The 15,880-nt window shown below is 37.0% G+C and overlaps 1 protein-coding gene across 23 annotated transcripts in view; it reads left to right on the forward strand.

Annotated features, from left to right (window-relative positions):
- MAP2 (microtubule associated protein 2) overlaps positions 1-15,880 on the forward strand; it is a 188,670-nt gene that overhangs the window by 140,917 nt on the left and 31,873 nt on the right. For 7 of the 23 annotated variants that reach the window (XM_049784050.1, XM_049784042.1, XM_049784034.1 and 4 more), the window contains 4 exons: positions 9,087-9,317; positions 11,487-15,113; positions 15,318-15,524; positions 15,705-15,839. The exons of 2 other annotated variants lie outside the window; for them this stretch is intronic. In XM_049784050.1, the coding sequence (XP_049640007.1) occupies positions 9,087-9,317; positions 11,487-15,113; positions 15,318-15,524; positions 15,705-15,839 (4,200 nt within the window). The remainder of the gene's footprint in view (positions 1-9,086; positions 9,318-11,486; positions 15,114-15,317; positions 15,525-15,704; positions 15,840-15,880) is intronic. 14 more of the 23 variants (XM_049784126.1, XM_049784073.1, XM_049784108.1 and 11 more) reach the window with 8 other exon arrangements.

The raw sequence follows: 15,880 nt of genomic DNA on the forward strand, positions 1-15,880 counted from the left end.
ATCAATTGACTTTTAACTGAAAAAAGTTCGAAGATATTTTAATGTTAATTATTTTAAAGCCAAACTTTTTTTTTTTGTTTTGTTTTTTGTTTTTGATTCACACCCGGCAGCGCTCAGGGGTTACTCCTAGCTCTATACTCAGAAATCTCTCCTGGCAGGCTCGGGGGACTATATAGGATGCTGGTATTCGATCTACTGTCCTGCATGCAAGGCAAATGCCTTACCTCCATGCTATCTCTCTGACCCCCAAACTTACTATTTTTTTTTTTTACCAATTTATCATCTTTTTAAAAAGCAGTAAATGTCTCAGAGGCCTAAGTATTTGATTTCATAGTTAAATAAAAATGAACTGGAGTTGGAGACAATTGTGTTGCAGGCCACCAACTCAGATTCAATCTCCATTGCATCATATTGTTCCTAAGCTCTGCAAGGAGTGACCCATGATTGAAGAGCAATGAGTAACCCCTGAGCACAGCTGTGTGTTACTCACAATGAAAATAAAAGAAAAAGAAGAGTATGTATTTTATAAAGTCTCCTATTCATTTCAAAGACTAGCTATTAGTCTCACTTTAGATCTGTGACATAAACATGATTTGGAGTAGTGAAGCCCTCTTTAAACCACTCAGTAGCATAACAAGTTTCATTTATAGAAAAGTTTTGTTTAATCAGAAAACAGAGACACATCATTAGACAGGATTTAACTCTTTCATTTTTTGAACCAGTTGGTTTGTAAAGACCTAACCAGGATTCCTTAATGCATTGCATTAATCAGGTTAAGTGGAAAAATAACAGTTGGATACTTTTAAACCTGGACTTTTTAACTTCCTTGAAACAACATTAGAGTATTTGTATGTAATCAAAAAGCAGAGTCACTATCACAATCTAGTTCTTTTAAACAGATGCAAGAGATTGGTTATATTAGACTGTGCAATTCACTGATTTTAAGAATATGATTACTTGATATTATTATTTTGAAGGTATTATTTTCCAAAGTGAAAGTAAAAAGGTGTCAACAGTAATAATTTGAGGTGTTACATGGTATCATTTATGAATATTTATTAAACTGATATAATATTACTAATTTTCAAAATGTATGCTTATTCTGGAAAACAAAGGGGATTCTGACTCCCCTCCCCAAATTTAATAAATAGGTCCAGACTTGATAGTATAGCAGGTAAGGGATTTCCCTTGTACATGGCTGATCTATATTCAATCCACAATATCACATATGATCCCAAGTCCATGAGGAGAGATTACCTCAGCACCGCCAGGTCTGACTCAAAAACAACAACAAATATTATATTTAGAAAATCTGGGTACAGTAAACTAAAGCTATATGCCTTTAAATCAATCTTTTCTTTTTTATCTTTAAATTGATCTTTGTCTTTTGGGCCTAATTATTATAGTTATCAATTAGACAACTCAAAGATTTTAGAAGCTTATGAACAAATAGTAAAATCAGTCCTAAAACCAAATGATCAATCTTCTCCTTTTCAGTTTGCTTCAGAATTTTAGAGTTGTGTTATCCTATGTCTATTATAGCTCTATTATAATTGCTAATCTGAAATAATGAGATATTATCTTCTTATTCTTCTGGGTGACAAAGTAAAAAACTTGCAAAATGCAAAAGGCATAGAGATGACAGAGTATCACAGATGGACCAGCTGCCTTCATCCAGAAGTTTAATGAGACAGGAGCTATTATTCCAGAACCAGAAAAAAAAATCTTTAAGTTGATGATGCCTTAGACTCTTTCTCTCATAGAAGTGTTTGATCACTTGAACAAAACATAACTCTGACATTGAGGCTGAAGTTATCATGTCAAACCTTCATTTTTACCTAATATAAAATACTGAATTATTTTTTATAAAGGATGCCAGATCAGCAGCTTCTTCTTCTTCTTCTTCTTCTTCTTCTTCTTCTTCTTCTTCTTCTTCTTCTTCTTCTTCTTCTTCTTCTTCTTCTTCTTCTTCTTCTTCTTCTTCTTCTTCTTCTCCTCCTTCTCCTTCTCTTCTTCTTTCTTCTTCTTTCTTTCTTCTTCCTTCTTCTTCTTCTTCTTCTTTCTTCTTCTTCTTCTTCTTCTTCTTCTTCTTCTTCTTCTTCTTCTTCTTCTTCTTCTTCTTCTTCTTCTTCTTCTTCTTCTTCTTCTTCTTCTTCTTCTTCTTCTTCTTCTTCCTCTTTTTTGCTTTTTGGGCCACACCTGGTGATGCTCAGGGGTTACTCCTGTCTATGGACTGAGAAATCACTTCTGGCTTGGGGATGCCAGGGGATTGAACTGCGGTCTGTCCTAGGTGAGCATGTGCAAGGCAAATGCCCTACCATTTGCCCCACTGCTCCAGCCCTCAGCTTCATTTTGTATATGATCATTTTACAAAATAACTACAAAAGTCCATACTTGTGAAATTACCCTGGGTCCTTTAAAACATCACTTTTTTAAATAAAATGCATTATTTTGTTCTAAAAGCAGATTTCTGCCAAACCTGCATTTTAGTGAAACAATATATTCAGTTCTGACCTTACACAACAGAGCTATTTTGGAATGGATTAATTTTATAAATTAATAAATATCATAGCAAGTATTATGAATATTTATAAATCATAAATATTTTATCTAACTTTGATGTGTTGATGAAGGAAAAGAGCAGAGATGTATGATTACTTATCTGAGTATACACAAATGACAAATTTGACAAAGATGCCAACCTATGTGGAGCCTAGCCCTATAGTTGGCATCTTCTCACATATCTTCTGGTATGCTCCTCCCAGCAATCAAAATAGATAATATTGACCTCCACATCTTACTCAGGATATCATGGCTAGCAAGTGGTATCTAGAGTTCAAGACCAAATTTATGTCCCTGCAACCACACACCTACAATATTCTGAAAACTGTTCATTATCTAGGTTCATACTAAGGGACTCTAAAAATGCTCTCTTTGTTGTTACTGTTTTGGGGGGTATACTAAAGAACTACCCTTGGCTTTGTGCTGAGGGGGATGCCCTAGGCAGTGCTTACAGGACCATATAGTACTAGGGATCAAGAAAGGGGGTTGGGGCTTAGGGGCTGGAGAAATAGCATGGAGGTACGGCATTTGCCTTTTATGCAGAAGGACAGTGGTTTGAATCTCGGCATCCCATATTGTCCCCTGTGCCTGCCCGGGGCAATTTCTGAGCATAGAGCCAGGAGTAACCCCTGAGTGCTGCTGGGTATGACCCAAAAACCAAAAAAAAAAGAAAAAGAAAAAGAAAAAAAGGGGCATAGCAGCATGCAAGGTAAGTGCCCTAATTTCCGTACTATCTTTTCAGCCTAGGACCATAGAGTACAATGATCTTCCAAGAAAAGTATTTTTTGTTGTTGATTAACTACTGGATTAGTTTCCTTTTTAAAAAATCAATCACAAATTGGTTTATATTTTATTATTTTTATTTTATATTTATATTTTATAAAATTTAATTTAAGTCTTATGTATTTATAATTATTATATCATGCTTTTATTTGAATATGAATCAAGAGGACCTAACATATGCAGCTCTGAAACAAAGGAGAACCTCTTTATCCACTCTAGTTAATCATTGGAACCAACTGCATTGCTTGGACTTAGCTGACTTTAGTCCTCTAAGCATCACTTCCTATGCACATCACTGAGATTTCTCTTATAGACTGACTTTAAGCTCACAGTTCTAAACACAGGCTTAGAATACATTTACTTCCTTGTACCAAGAAACTAGGCTTTGCCAGACTTTCTTTTTGAAGTTGCCTGGCTTAGAGCCAAATGAATAATACTACACAGAATCTACTTTTCTGCTGGAGTCATTTTATTTTCTGTTATTTTTGTTGTTCTTTGAATAGAGTAAAAGTTTTCATAATAGAGAATTTTGTTTCTTGGAAATGTTATAGATGTGGAGCCAGACAGTAGGTTGTTTTCATATTTTTGCACTTTTAAAAAGAGCAACAACATCAAGAAAGAGGAAATTGGAAACCTTCAAAAACTTAAAACAGTTAAGAAGTGTTTTAGCTTCAAAATTTTTAGTTTTATACTGCCGATCCCTCTCACTGCCCAGAAAAAGTGGACAAGCAGAGAGGCATATGTAATTTTTCTTATTCATTGACAGTTCATGCAATCTATTAAGCATATTAAAACTTTTAGAAATAAGTGACATACATTGGGAACTGAAAGTCATGGAATTACTGAATTTAGAAGAGATATGAATGACTGGGACCTGTAACAAACCAAGGGCTTATGATTTAGTATTGTAGGACAAATCTCAGCCAATTATCTTCTCAACTGAGAAATCGTGCTGACTCGAACTAAGAATATCAAATGTAATTTTAGGTTTCTGCTATCCCATGATAAAATAAGCTCATCACTAAGAAAGTTCTAAGTACTAATCCAGAAGGAGTCTCCATGGAATAATTTGATAGGAATATTCTCAAAAGATGATAATTATATCCTGTAAAATTTTATTTTGGTTTCATAATTTCAAGCTTATTTCAAATAATCTGCACATAGTTTCTGAAAATGAGTTATTACCCTAAAATATGTTACATCTTTAAATTTAAGATGAATTTTATTCTATCTACTTAATTTGATAGAAATAAAAATGATATAGATATATAGGCTTCCTGTTGAAAATTAAGAAATTCTATATCATTCCCTATATAATTTTTATTGTGCATTATCAATAGTGATAAATAAATTTAGTAACTTCCCAGGTAGGACTGGTAAATTTACTGTTACCACCTCAGACATTAAATATTGTTCATTGTTCATTATCCTTAAAGCTTGTTGAAATATATAAGAATCCATACAATTTAGGAAATCTGTATATCAAAGGTTATAAATAACATTTCCCCAAGTTAGGACAGAAATGAGAGCTATGGATTTTATCAATTCAATGAAGAATTGGGGAATTATGTTGAATATAAAAATAACCAAGAGCTAGTATACCAATAAAATTATACAGAATGACATCTTGATATAGCTGAAACAATGCAATAGAAATAGTTCACAAAGCTTTTAAAAGAGAAGAATATATTGGGAAGTGAGTTTGTATTATTAGGGACTTTCTAAAAATATATACTTTTAATAGTGGTGTAAATGCTAACTCATATTGAAAAGGTCCACAAGGCATATCATCCAAAGAGTATTTCCTCAGGATGGCAGGATATAAAAACAATATGTAATGGATTTTTGATGACAACACCAAAATTAAAAATTACTTTCTACTAAGTTAAAAATTAAATTAAGTAAGATACTAAAATACATGTTCACCATAGATCATTACTATAGTGTTAGATGCTTTCCATCCATAAGCATCAAATCCTTACAACATTTTTGACTTATAAATAAATAGCTCTGAGCATGAGAAAAATTAGCCTACTTGAAAGACTTTTATCTAAATAGTGTACTTTGTTTCTCTTCCAATGTTTCCATGGTTATTCTGACTTATTAGAGGGGAATGTATAGATAATTTTTCTCATGCAGTGGAGTTGTCAGTGCATTGATTCATCTAGATCAATGGCAAGATTGTTTAAAGCATAGTCTAAATTCAGAAGCATGACATGTTCACTGTCTCCCATCAGACATCAGCTTGGTCTTGCCAATTTCCTTCCATCACACTGTGTTGTTTCTGTGACCTTTTGTATCTTTCTGAGAAGTGTATGTCTTTGTCTGTCTGATCTTTTATATGTCTTGTCCAGTTTTCCCTGCATTTTCTTCCTGTGTATCTGTTCATAGATGAAGGGGCTGAGGATCAAGTGGGTCCTCTACACATGTTCCCCAGCCATGAACCTACCAGCAGCGGGGAGAGGCGTAGACTCCTAGCCCCCTCCATCTCTGTGTCTGTGCCTGATGATGACCCTTCCAATTCTGATGAGGAATACTATGAGCATCCTTTGTTCAGCTCAGAATGGACCACCTCTAGTGTGCTCCCCAGTGTCCCAGCGCAGAGTGCAGAGGCCCACTTAGGCCAGGAGAAAGGTGAACCAAGCATGGTCCTCTTTGGTTCCTCCTCCCTGCAGCTTTGAACACATGCATCATATTGAGTATGCCTTCATGTGTGGGTGGGTGGCAAAGAATCATGTTTTTTTCCACATGGAAGTGAAGTCCCTATATAATACCTTACATTTATCTACCCAAGTACTTCAACTTTTGTTTAAAAGAAAAATTTCTTGTAATATGTGGGTAACTTCCTTTATTTTATCATTACTTCTGAAAAGAAATTCCCAGGGAGAAAAAGGTAGGGATAGGAGAAAGGAAGGGTGAAAGCTCGGTTTAAGTATGACTTCTTTCTGCTGCCTGCTAGTAAATTAGGTGATGAGTTACCCACAGCAAAGAAGACGATATTGCATATTTTTGTTCCTTTTTTGATACATATGCTGAGAAGCAGAATGAAAATTGATGTAGTCTCTTTAGCATTGTGTTGACATAGTAGATCTTTAGAAGAAAAAATATTGAAGAACACTTTCAGGCAAAGAAAACGTTATGGGTTGAATTTATTTCTTCAGATCATTATAATCATCTACAGAAGTAGAGTCTTCCCTGGTAACTAAATGTTAGCATAATCAGGAAATCTGAGAATCAGTAGAAAGGGAAATAATTCAAAGGTTCTGTCATTCCAACTTTGTAACTCCAGGAGACCCTACTGTACATGGCTTGGGTTGTAATCAAGTTAAGTGGATGGCTGTAAGTAATCTTATTCTAACTAGGTAGCTTTGTAAAGAAAAATCTTGAGGAAAAAAAAAAGGGTAATCTGGACAGTTTATTTTCAAATCAGAAAAATTAAAGTTGTAACTTTAGTGAGGTTATGATAGATCAATATAATTTATACAAATAAAATGAAAGGCAAAGCATTATAGTTTTCAAGATATTTAAGTTAAATCTATTTTATCCAATAGTGTAAAATTAGGTAGTTATCTTAAAATTGTCTTAGCTGTAATCAAAATATTTAACTTAGACATAAAAAGTATTTTAATAATAATTTAGAATTTTTGTTAGGCGATTAAATTATATAATAATTTTAATTGAAAATGAATGCTTTAACATTGTCTCCTGCTCAAACCCAAATTTGACTAATTGGGAAAAAAAAAGAAAAAAGAAAGAAAATTAATACTAAATGTGCAAACAGATATAGGTCTCACCACCACTATCAGGTTTTAATATTTTTTAGTAAAAATATTTTTATTTTTATATAGTAGTTTTTCTCACAGGATAATTTACACAATGTATAATTGTTTTATTGAAATTTTAGCTTGTATATCTCCCTTTAATTTTTAGGCAATAAACTGTGTTCATTTTTTAAACTGGCATTTTAAGTGAGAAAATGCGAAACATATGAACCCAATAATTCATGACCTTCATAAGCTTATTTAAGTTTTTAATTGTTAACATTTTTCCACAAGCTATACATATTTTGAGAAGGTATCTTGGTAGTTTGGCTGCCACTCAATCATCCATATTTGGTGTTTTTATTTTGATATTTAAAAATAAAACTTTATGGGACCTGAGAGATAGCATGGAGGTAGGGCTTTTGCCTTGCTTGCAGAAGGACCGTGGTTCAAATCCTGGCATCCCATATGGTCCCCTGAGCCTGCCAGGAGTGATTTCTGAGCATAGAGCCAGGAGTAACCCCTGAGCGCTGCCGGGTGTGACCCAAGAACCAAAAATATATATAATAAGACTATGGCTTATATGCACATTTTTATTAAGTTCTAAAGAAACTATAGGTGATTTATTTTATTCATATTTTAGGTGTTTCAGTAATAATAGACAACAATATGTCCACAGTGACTGTTTCACTAAATAAATTTAAATCTTTTTTATAAACACTTTGTTATTATGAATCAATTATATGGTTTGTCCCCCCCAAGTCAGTTACACGTTTTATTTTTATTTTTTTATAAAAATCTTTATTTAAACACCATGATTACAAGCATAATTGTAGTTGGGTTTCAGTCATAAACAGAACACCCTTCCCAATGCAACATTCCCACCACCAATGCCCGCCCTACTTCTTAACCCCTGTATTCAACCCCTGTATTTGAGACAGGCATTCTAATTCTCTTATTTAAAATAAATTTAAATCTTACCTGAATCTTTTTCAAAATATTTTCTTAATCCTTTCAAGTTTTTGTATTCTCCATTAATATATAAGGCAGTGGGGCGGTGAGGTGGTGCTAGAGGTAAGGTGTCTGCCTTGCAAGCGCTAGCCAAGGAAGGACTGTGGTTCGATCCCCCAGCATCCCATATGGTCCCCCCAAGCCAGGGGCGATTTCTGAGCGCTTAGCCAGGAGTAACCCCTGAGCATCAAATGGCTGTGGCCTGAAAAACCAAAATATAGAAAATGCAGTGCCATTGCTTGCATATGGCTGAAGCAGGTTTGATCTCAGCAACCTATATGACCCAAAACACAGAGCCAGGAGTAAGCCCAACACCTCCAGACCCCCACAATACAAATAAAATATGAAGAAAACATAAGTTTGTTAAATAGGCTTTGGCATTAATGATACTAAAAGCAAATAGTTTTGTTGGACTTTATGTAATACAGTTAGGATAGTTAATTGGTTTTTTTTTTTTTTTGAGACCAGGCCTTTTCTACTCCCGTATTAGCAAGTTTTCCTATTTTAAATAAAGTAATAAGTAATTCTTATGTAGGGGCTTCCTGCATTGGAGAAAACAGCACATGTCTAACAAATGTGAAGGTTTTTTTCTAGTATACATCAATTCATCAATCTTTTCATAACCATCTGTTATCCAGCAACACCAGCTCTTATTCCCAGCAAGCTTTCTACATGTGTGCAACTGACTGCCATTTCCACTGAGGGTAATAGAGCCATAAAACCCTTTCAGCTCTCACATTTTGAAATAAATAATCTTTCAATGAGACTTTAAAAGGCATCATTATTAGCATCATTTTCTAAGTAATATATAATGTGTGTTGCACGAGAATATAATTTGCTCATCAAAACGGTATCTAGAGGGCTTCCTGAGGCAATGATAATGGAGCTGAAAGTGTTTCTTGAATTATATTTATGTCATTAAATGTGTTGTTCTGTGATCATGATGTCAACATCTTTTTCATTCCTAAGAAGAAGAAATGCTAGAGGGTCCAATGGCTGAGAAAGAGAGACCTGATACTCTTCCTGGGAAAGAGTTGGGGACTGCCAAGGCCTCAGATCACCCCAGAGACCTCAGTGAGGGCCAAATGGCTCAAATAGTTTCTGAAGAGTGTGGTCCAGCAGGGACCCTGCAAGAGAAAAGTGTAAAAGAGGTTATGGAGGTGTCTGCAGATGTAAAAACCCCTTCCTCTGCCGGGGAAGGTGTGTTTCTCTGAGGATCTGCATGTACTTTGTTGCAAATGATTTCTCCAGCAGCTTATCAACTCGATGCTTTTCCAATGCTATTCCATTGCTCGTCTTCTCATGATCCCAAGACCATTGTTTGAATCTTAATGAGCAGAATGTGGCTTGTGCAGGTGTTATGTGGCAGCTTGGCATCCCACTGCTGCAGCTGATTCCTGGTTTTCTTTTGCCATGATACAATATGCTTTGCAGCAAGGCTGTTAATGCTATGTGAGCTTTTTTTTTTTTTTTTTTTTGCCGCCCCCTCCCTCAACCCCATCTCAAATGTTTGCCAGTTACATTGCTAATATATGTATATATAATTATTATTTTTGGTGACAGCAATTCATATGCTTTTTTTTAATTGTTGAGTTGGACTTTGGCACACAGATGCTTAAATGGTAGAATTGTTTTGTACGCAACTGTGATGTGCTATCCTGTTTATGCTTCAATGAATACTGGTTTGTTTTTCCGAACTGTTCCCACTATTGCTTTTCATATAATTTCTTACCCCCCTATGATCATCCTCCTATCTTTTGAGTTTTCATTCAGAGAAAAGCTTTTACTAGAAGTTCACAGAATATTTCTTTTCTATTGTTACTACAGGACACACAAGTATTTAAGGTAATGATGATCCATACACTTGCTCTTTGGGAGATGATTGACTTTTATTATTTTCTCCAAATAGTTTCCAGATATTTATATTTAGCCCTAATGACCACAGTGAAATTCTATTGACATTAAATAAACAAATAGAACTCTGAAGTCTTTGAAGTGGTGGAACGGAAACATTTATAAAAGTCATTTAATTTCTGTGAAGCATCTCTAAAGCCTAGACTATTCACCAGTTATTCATAACTGGTCATATAGTCATGTAGAAATGTCAGAACCAAGGAAAAATAAATATCTTGATAATTCTTTTTAAAATTTTGTTGCTCACATGAATTCTTAGTATTAATAGTTAATTTTATCTATTATCTAGTCTAAGTAAATTCTAAGAACTAAAATTTTGAAAATGTGTAAGAAATTGACTTGTCAAGTTCCTAAGCCATATAATATGAAATCGAGTAAAAATATGGGCCGGAGAGATGGCGCTAGAGGTAAGGTGTCTGCCTTGCAAGCGCTAGCCAAAGAAGGACTGCGGTTTGATCCCCTGGCGTCCCATATGGTCCCCGCAAGCCAGGGGCAATTTCTGAGTGCTTAGCCAGGAGTAACCCCTGAGCATCAAATGGGTGTGGCCCAAAAACCAAAAAAAAAATATGTTTAATTTGAGATGACTTTGAAAATTTTTTTGTTCCTTTTTGTTTTTGTTTTTCGGCCATACCCGGTGATGCTCAGGGTTTACTCCTGGCTCTGCACTCTGGGTTCCATCCTAGGCTAGCATGCACAAGGCAGATGCCTTATACCCTGCTCCAGCGCTCCGGCCCCGACTTTGAAAATTTTATACCTAGAATTTTTCAATACCCTCAAAATTGGTTCTGGTGTTATTTTATTCAGGCTATTATTAATTACGATTAGGTAAATGGTCTTCTGTTCAAAGTTTAGCAATCCACTTTTAAAAGACAAAGCACATGTTCAATAGGATTATTTCACTGTTGTTTTGTTTTTTTAGTCAAACTTGGAGGCATACAGAAATCACATATCTGGCTCTGTGCTCAGAAATCACTCCTAGCAGGCCTGAGACTGCTAGGAATGATATGGGTTGCCAGGGATCAAACTGAGGTCAGCCACATGTAAGGCAAATGTCCTACCCACTGTACTATCTCACTCCAGCCTCCACATTCAGTAGGATTATTTTCCAAATTTAGTCCTAGGTAGCTCCATCTATATTGAATATTCTTTAATTTAAAATTATTAAAAATATAATGCACGTACATTATTTTCTACTACAGTATGAGGCACATATTTTTAGGAGCGACTAAAACCAACTTCAGGGCACAAGATACTTCAAAATGTGCTTATCACAATTCTTTTACACTTTACTCACAACAGTTTGTTTTAGCAGTAGTAAGGGAGAGCATGCTTGCATGTCCCATAGTTTTTTTGTTTTTTCCCCTCCATTCATTTATCATTTGAAATTTAATTTGAAGCTTACTGCCTGAACGCACTTGTGTATTATTTGTTTAAAAATCAAACCAATTACTTTAGATTTACTTACAGTCTCGAAGATGGATTTCCAAGACACACAGGAATTGACTCCCTCTACAAATGAGCCCTTAGGCAAGAAGGAACCGAAGTCAGAGAAAGAGAGTAAGCCTGGTGAAGACCTTAAACATGCTGCCTTAGTTTCTCAGCCTGAGACAACTACCACTTCCCTTGATAAAATGGACATACAAGCCACAAAGGAAGAAAAAACACATTCCCCTCTGTTTGGGCAAACTTTTGGTGCCAGTCTAGAAGACATGAAAGCTAAGACAGAACCATGTCCAGTGATGCCTGGTATTGGTCTCTCTGCAGAACCTTTGACTCCAAAAGAACAAAAGGACTGGTTCATTGAAATGCCAATGGAAGCGAAAAAGGATGAATGGGGTTTAGCTGCTCCAGTATCTCCTGGTCCCATGACACCCCTGAAAGAAAAAGATGTACTTGAGAATATCCCCAAATGGGAAGGGAAACAATTTGATTCTCCCATGCCAAGTCCCTTTCAATGTGGAAACTTCACTCTTCCTTTAGGTGTAATAAAGAATGAAATAGTTGCAGGATCATCACCCTTTGCCTCTGCCCTATTACAGCTAGAAGAAAAAAAATTCCCACAAGAAACCAGTGACCTAGCAGCTGCAAAGTTTGAAGCCCTCTATAAGAATGAACCTGACAAAATGGCAGTAGCACCCATCTCAGAGGCCATGTCCTCACACAAAGATAGTAATATTCCAATTGTGGAGGAGTACATTCCAGAGAAAATTTTAAAGGAAGAGAAGGGTGCCCCCACAGGAGAGAGTATATGTAAAAATGAGATATCCACCCTAGGTAAACTGGAATTGGAACATAGGGAAAAGGAGCTTCAGCTAAACCAGAAAGAAACCATTTCTGACAAAGAAACCATTCCTAAAGAAATGGCATCTTCCACATTAGCAGGTGAAATAACAGGCCCAGTTCAGACCTCCATAGATCACGCTTTTTCAGAACAGAACATCCAAGATGCCAACACAAATATATCAAAGCAGGACTCATTCCCAGGAAGTTTGGACAAAGGCATGATAGAACCTGTCAAACTAAGTGAAAAGAGTGCAATCCAGGACCTTTTTGAAGAAAATATTGCTGAACAAGATAATAAAGTTGAAGAAATTGGAGCTGCATCATCTGAGTTTCACGTGCCATTTTATGAAGATAAATCAGGCATGTCCAAGTACTTTGAAACTTCTGCCTTGAAAGAAGAAGTGACAAAAAATATCCAGTCAGCTAGTGATTACTATGAACTTAGTGACGCAAGAGAGCGTTCCCAAGCGTCTTTTGATACTCTGTCTCCCATGTGTAAAGATGGTGACAAGGGCTTTCAGACAGAAAAAGAATCTCAGCCCAGTGCTCCAGCTCAAGACACTGGTTATAGCACTCTTGCACAGAGTTATCCCTCTGATTTGCCTGAAGAACCCAGTTCTCCTCAAGAAAGAATGTTCACTATTGATCCAAAAGTGTATGGGGAGAAAAGAGATCTCCACAGTAAGAATAAAGATGATCTAACATTAAGCAGGAGTTTAGGACTTGGTGGTAGGTCTGCAATAGAGCAGAGAAGCATGTCAATCAATTTGCCCATGTCGTGCCTGGATTCCATAGCCCTTGGGTTTAATTTTGGCCGAGGACATGATCTTTCTCCTCTGGCTTCTGATATTCTAACTAACACTAGTGGGAGTATGGATGAAGGGGATGATTACCTTCCCGCCACCACACCAGCACTCGAGAAAGCTCCTTGTTTCCCAATAGAAAGCAAAGAGGAAGAACAACAGATAGAGAAAGAAAAAGCTGTTAAGGAGGAAAATACTCAAGTTGAGGCACCATGCGAGTCACCTTTCCTAGCCAAAGATTATTACAAAAACGGTACTGTCATGGCCCCCGATCTACCTGAAATGTTGGATCTGGCCGGGACAAGGTCCCGATTGGCTTCTGTTAGTACAGATGCTGAGATTGCCAGAAGGAAATCAGTCCCATCAGAAACTGTGGTTGAGGAGAGTAGTACTGGCTTGCCACCTATCACTGATGAAAGTCATGCCATTGTGAAAGCAGACAGTCAATCAGAAGACATGGGCTATTGTGTTTTCAATAAATACACAGTTCCACTTCCATCACCTGTTCAAGACAGCGAGAATTTATCAGGGGAGAGTGGTTCTTTTTACGAAAGTGCTGATGATAAAGCACGCAGAGATTTAGCTGCAGACCTTTCATTGATTGAGGTGAAACTGGCAGCTGCTGGGAGAGTCAAAGATGAATGCAGTTCTGTGAGGGAAATATCCCCACATGTCTCAGGTGATAAATCAGGACTGGCTAGGGAGTTTGATCAGGAAAGAAAAGTCAGCGATAAGCTGGATACTGTACTTGAAAAGAGTGAAGAACAAGCTGATGCAAAAGAACATGCCAAGGAAACAAAAGGGGCCATTGAGAAAGTCGAAACACTTGGTTTAGGAGTAACCTCTGAGCATGCTTCAGACAAAGAGTTGACAGGTTCAAAAGACACACCAGCACCTCTAGCTGAAAAGGCAGAGAAAGTGCTTAGTTCAGTTCAAGAGGTAGCTGAGGTAGAAACATCTGGTCAATCTGAACTGGATTTTGCTGCAAAAAAAGTTGACCAGGATATTAAAATCAGTGACTTTGGACAGATGACCTCAGGGCTAAACATAGATTCTGGAAGGGTTACGCAGGATTCCATCTCCTCATCTGCAGTGTCTCATGGAGCAGAGGTGATGTTGGTTCCTGAGCCTGGGCAACTGAAAGAAGGTGCTAAAGTTAGTGAAACTGAAATCAAAGAAAAGGTGGCCAAGCCTGACTTAGTGCATCAGGAAGCTGTAGACAAAGAAGAATCCTACGAGTCTAGTGGTGAGCATGAAAGTCTTACCCTGGAGTCCTTGAAAGCAGATGAGGGCAAAAAGGATTTGTCCCCAGAATCTTCTCTAATTCAGGATGAGATTGCTGTCAAGTCCATGGAAGCACCTTGCACATCTGCAGTTTTAGAGGCAAACTTAGCTCTAGATGAGAAAGCTGATGTCCAGATGGAATTCATTCAGCCGCCCAAAGAAGAAAGCAGAGAGACCCCAGATATATCTATTACACCATCAGAAGTGACAGAAGCCATTGCAGCTCAAGCAGTTGAGGCTTCAGGAGAAGAGGATGAGATAGAAGCCCGGGGAGAATATGATAAGCTGCTCTTCCGGTCTGACACTCTCCAGATTACAGATCTGGGTATTCCAGGTGTCAAGGAGGAATTTGTAGAGACCTGTCCAGGGGAACACAAAGGAGTGATTGAGTCTGTTGTGACCATCGAAGATGATTTCATCACTGTTGTGCAAACCACAACTGATGAAGGGGAGTCTGGCTCCCACAGTGTTCGTTTTGCAGCCCTGGAGCATCCTGAAATGGACAGGAGACCTTCCCCTCAGACTGAAGAACTTGGAGTAGAAGAGGCAGCAGAAGCCCAGGCAGAACCCAGAGATGGCTCCCCAGAGGCCCCTGCTTCCCCAGTGAGAGGCGAGCTCGAATATAAGACAGAAACCTATGATGATTACAAAGATGAAACGACCATTGATGACTCCATCATGGATGCTGACAGCCTCTGGGTGGACACACAAGGTGTGCAATTTTTTTTAACTTCTCCCAAATAAAATTCAGTAGCCTCATGGTTTATATATTTTTATTTTTAAAAATGATAACCAATCCCCTTACCTATTTTTTTTTTTGCCTTTTGTTAAATTATAAGGGGCTTTGTACATTTGTTACTAATGACTTTTTGTTGTTGTTGTTGTTGTTGTTGTCATGATTTGCTTTGATTCACAGATGATGATAGAAGCATCATGACAGAACAGTTAGACACTATTCCTAAAGAGGAGAAAGCTGAAAAAGAAGCTCGGAGACCATCTCTTGACAAACATAGAAAAGAAAAGCCTTTTAAAACTGGGAGAGGCAGAATTTCCACTCCTGAAAGAAAAATAGCTAAAAAGGAACCTAGCACAGTCTCCAGAGATGAAGTGAGAAGGAAAAAAGGTTCATTTAACAATCACTTCTTTAAAACAATGTGTTTGCAGTAATTCACTGTAACTCTTTGTAGAGAAGAAGCTACCTAACTGTAGTTAGTAACTAATTATTTGTAAAATTCCGTTCGGTTCTGCTCCAAGTGTTTGATTTTTTCCTGATGGTATGCTTTTTGTGTTTTCTTATTCATAGCAGTTTATAAGAAGGCTGAACTTGCTAAAAAAACAGAAGTTCAGGCCCACTCTCCTTCCAGGAAATTCATTTTAAAACCTGCTATCAAATATACTAGACCAACTCATCTCTCCTGTGTTAAGCGGAAAACGACAGGTGACTGTTCAATTCTGCAATGTGGCTGGCAAACATAGACA

This window comes from Suncus etruscus, chromosome 1, assembly GCF_024139225.1.
Source record: "Suncus etruscus isolate mSunEtr1 chromosome 1, mSunEtr1.pri.cur, whole genome shotgun sequence".
Classification (NCBI taxonomy): Eukaryota; Metazoa; Chordata; class Mammalia; order Eulipotyphla; family Soricidae; genus Suncus; species Suncus etruscus.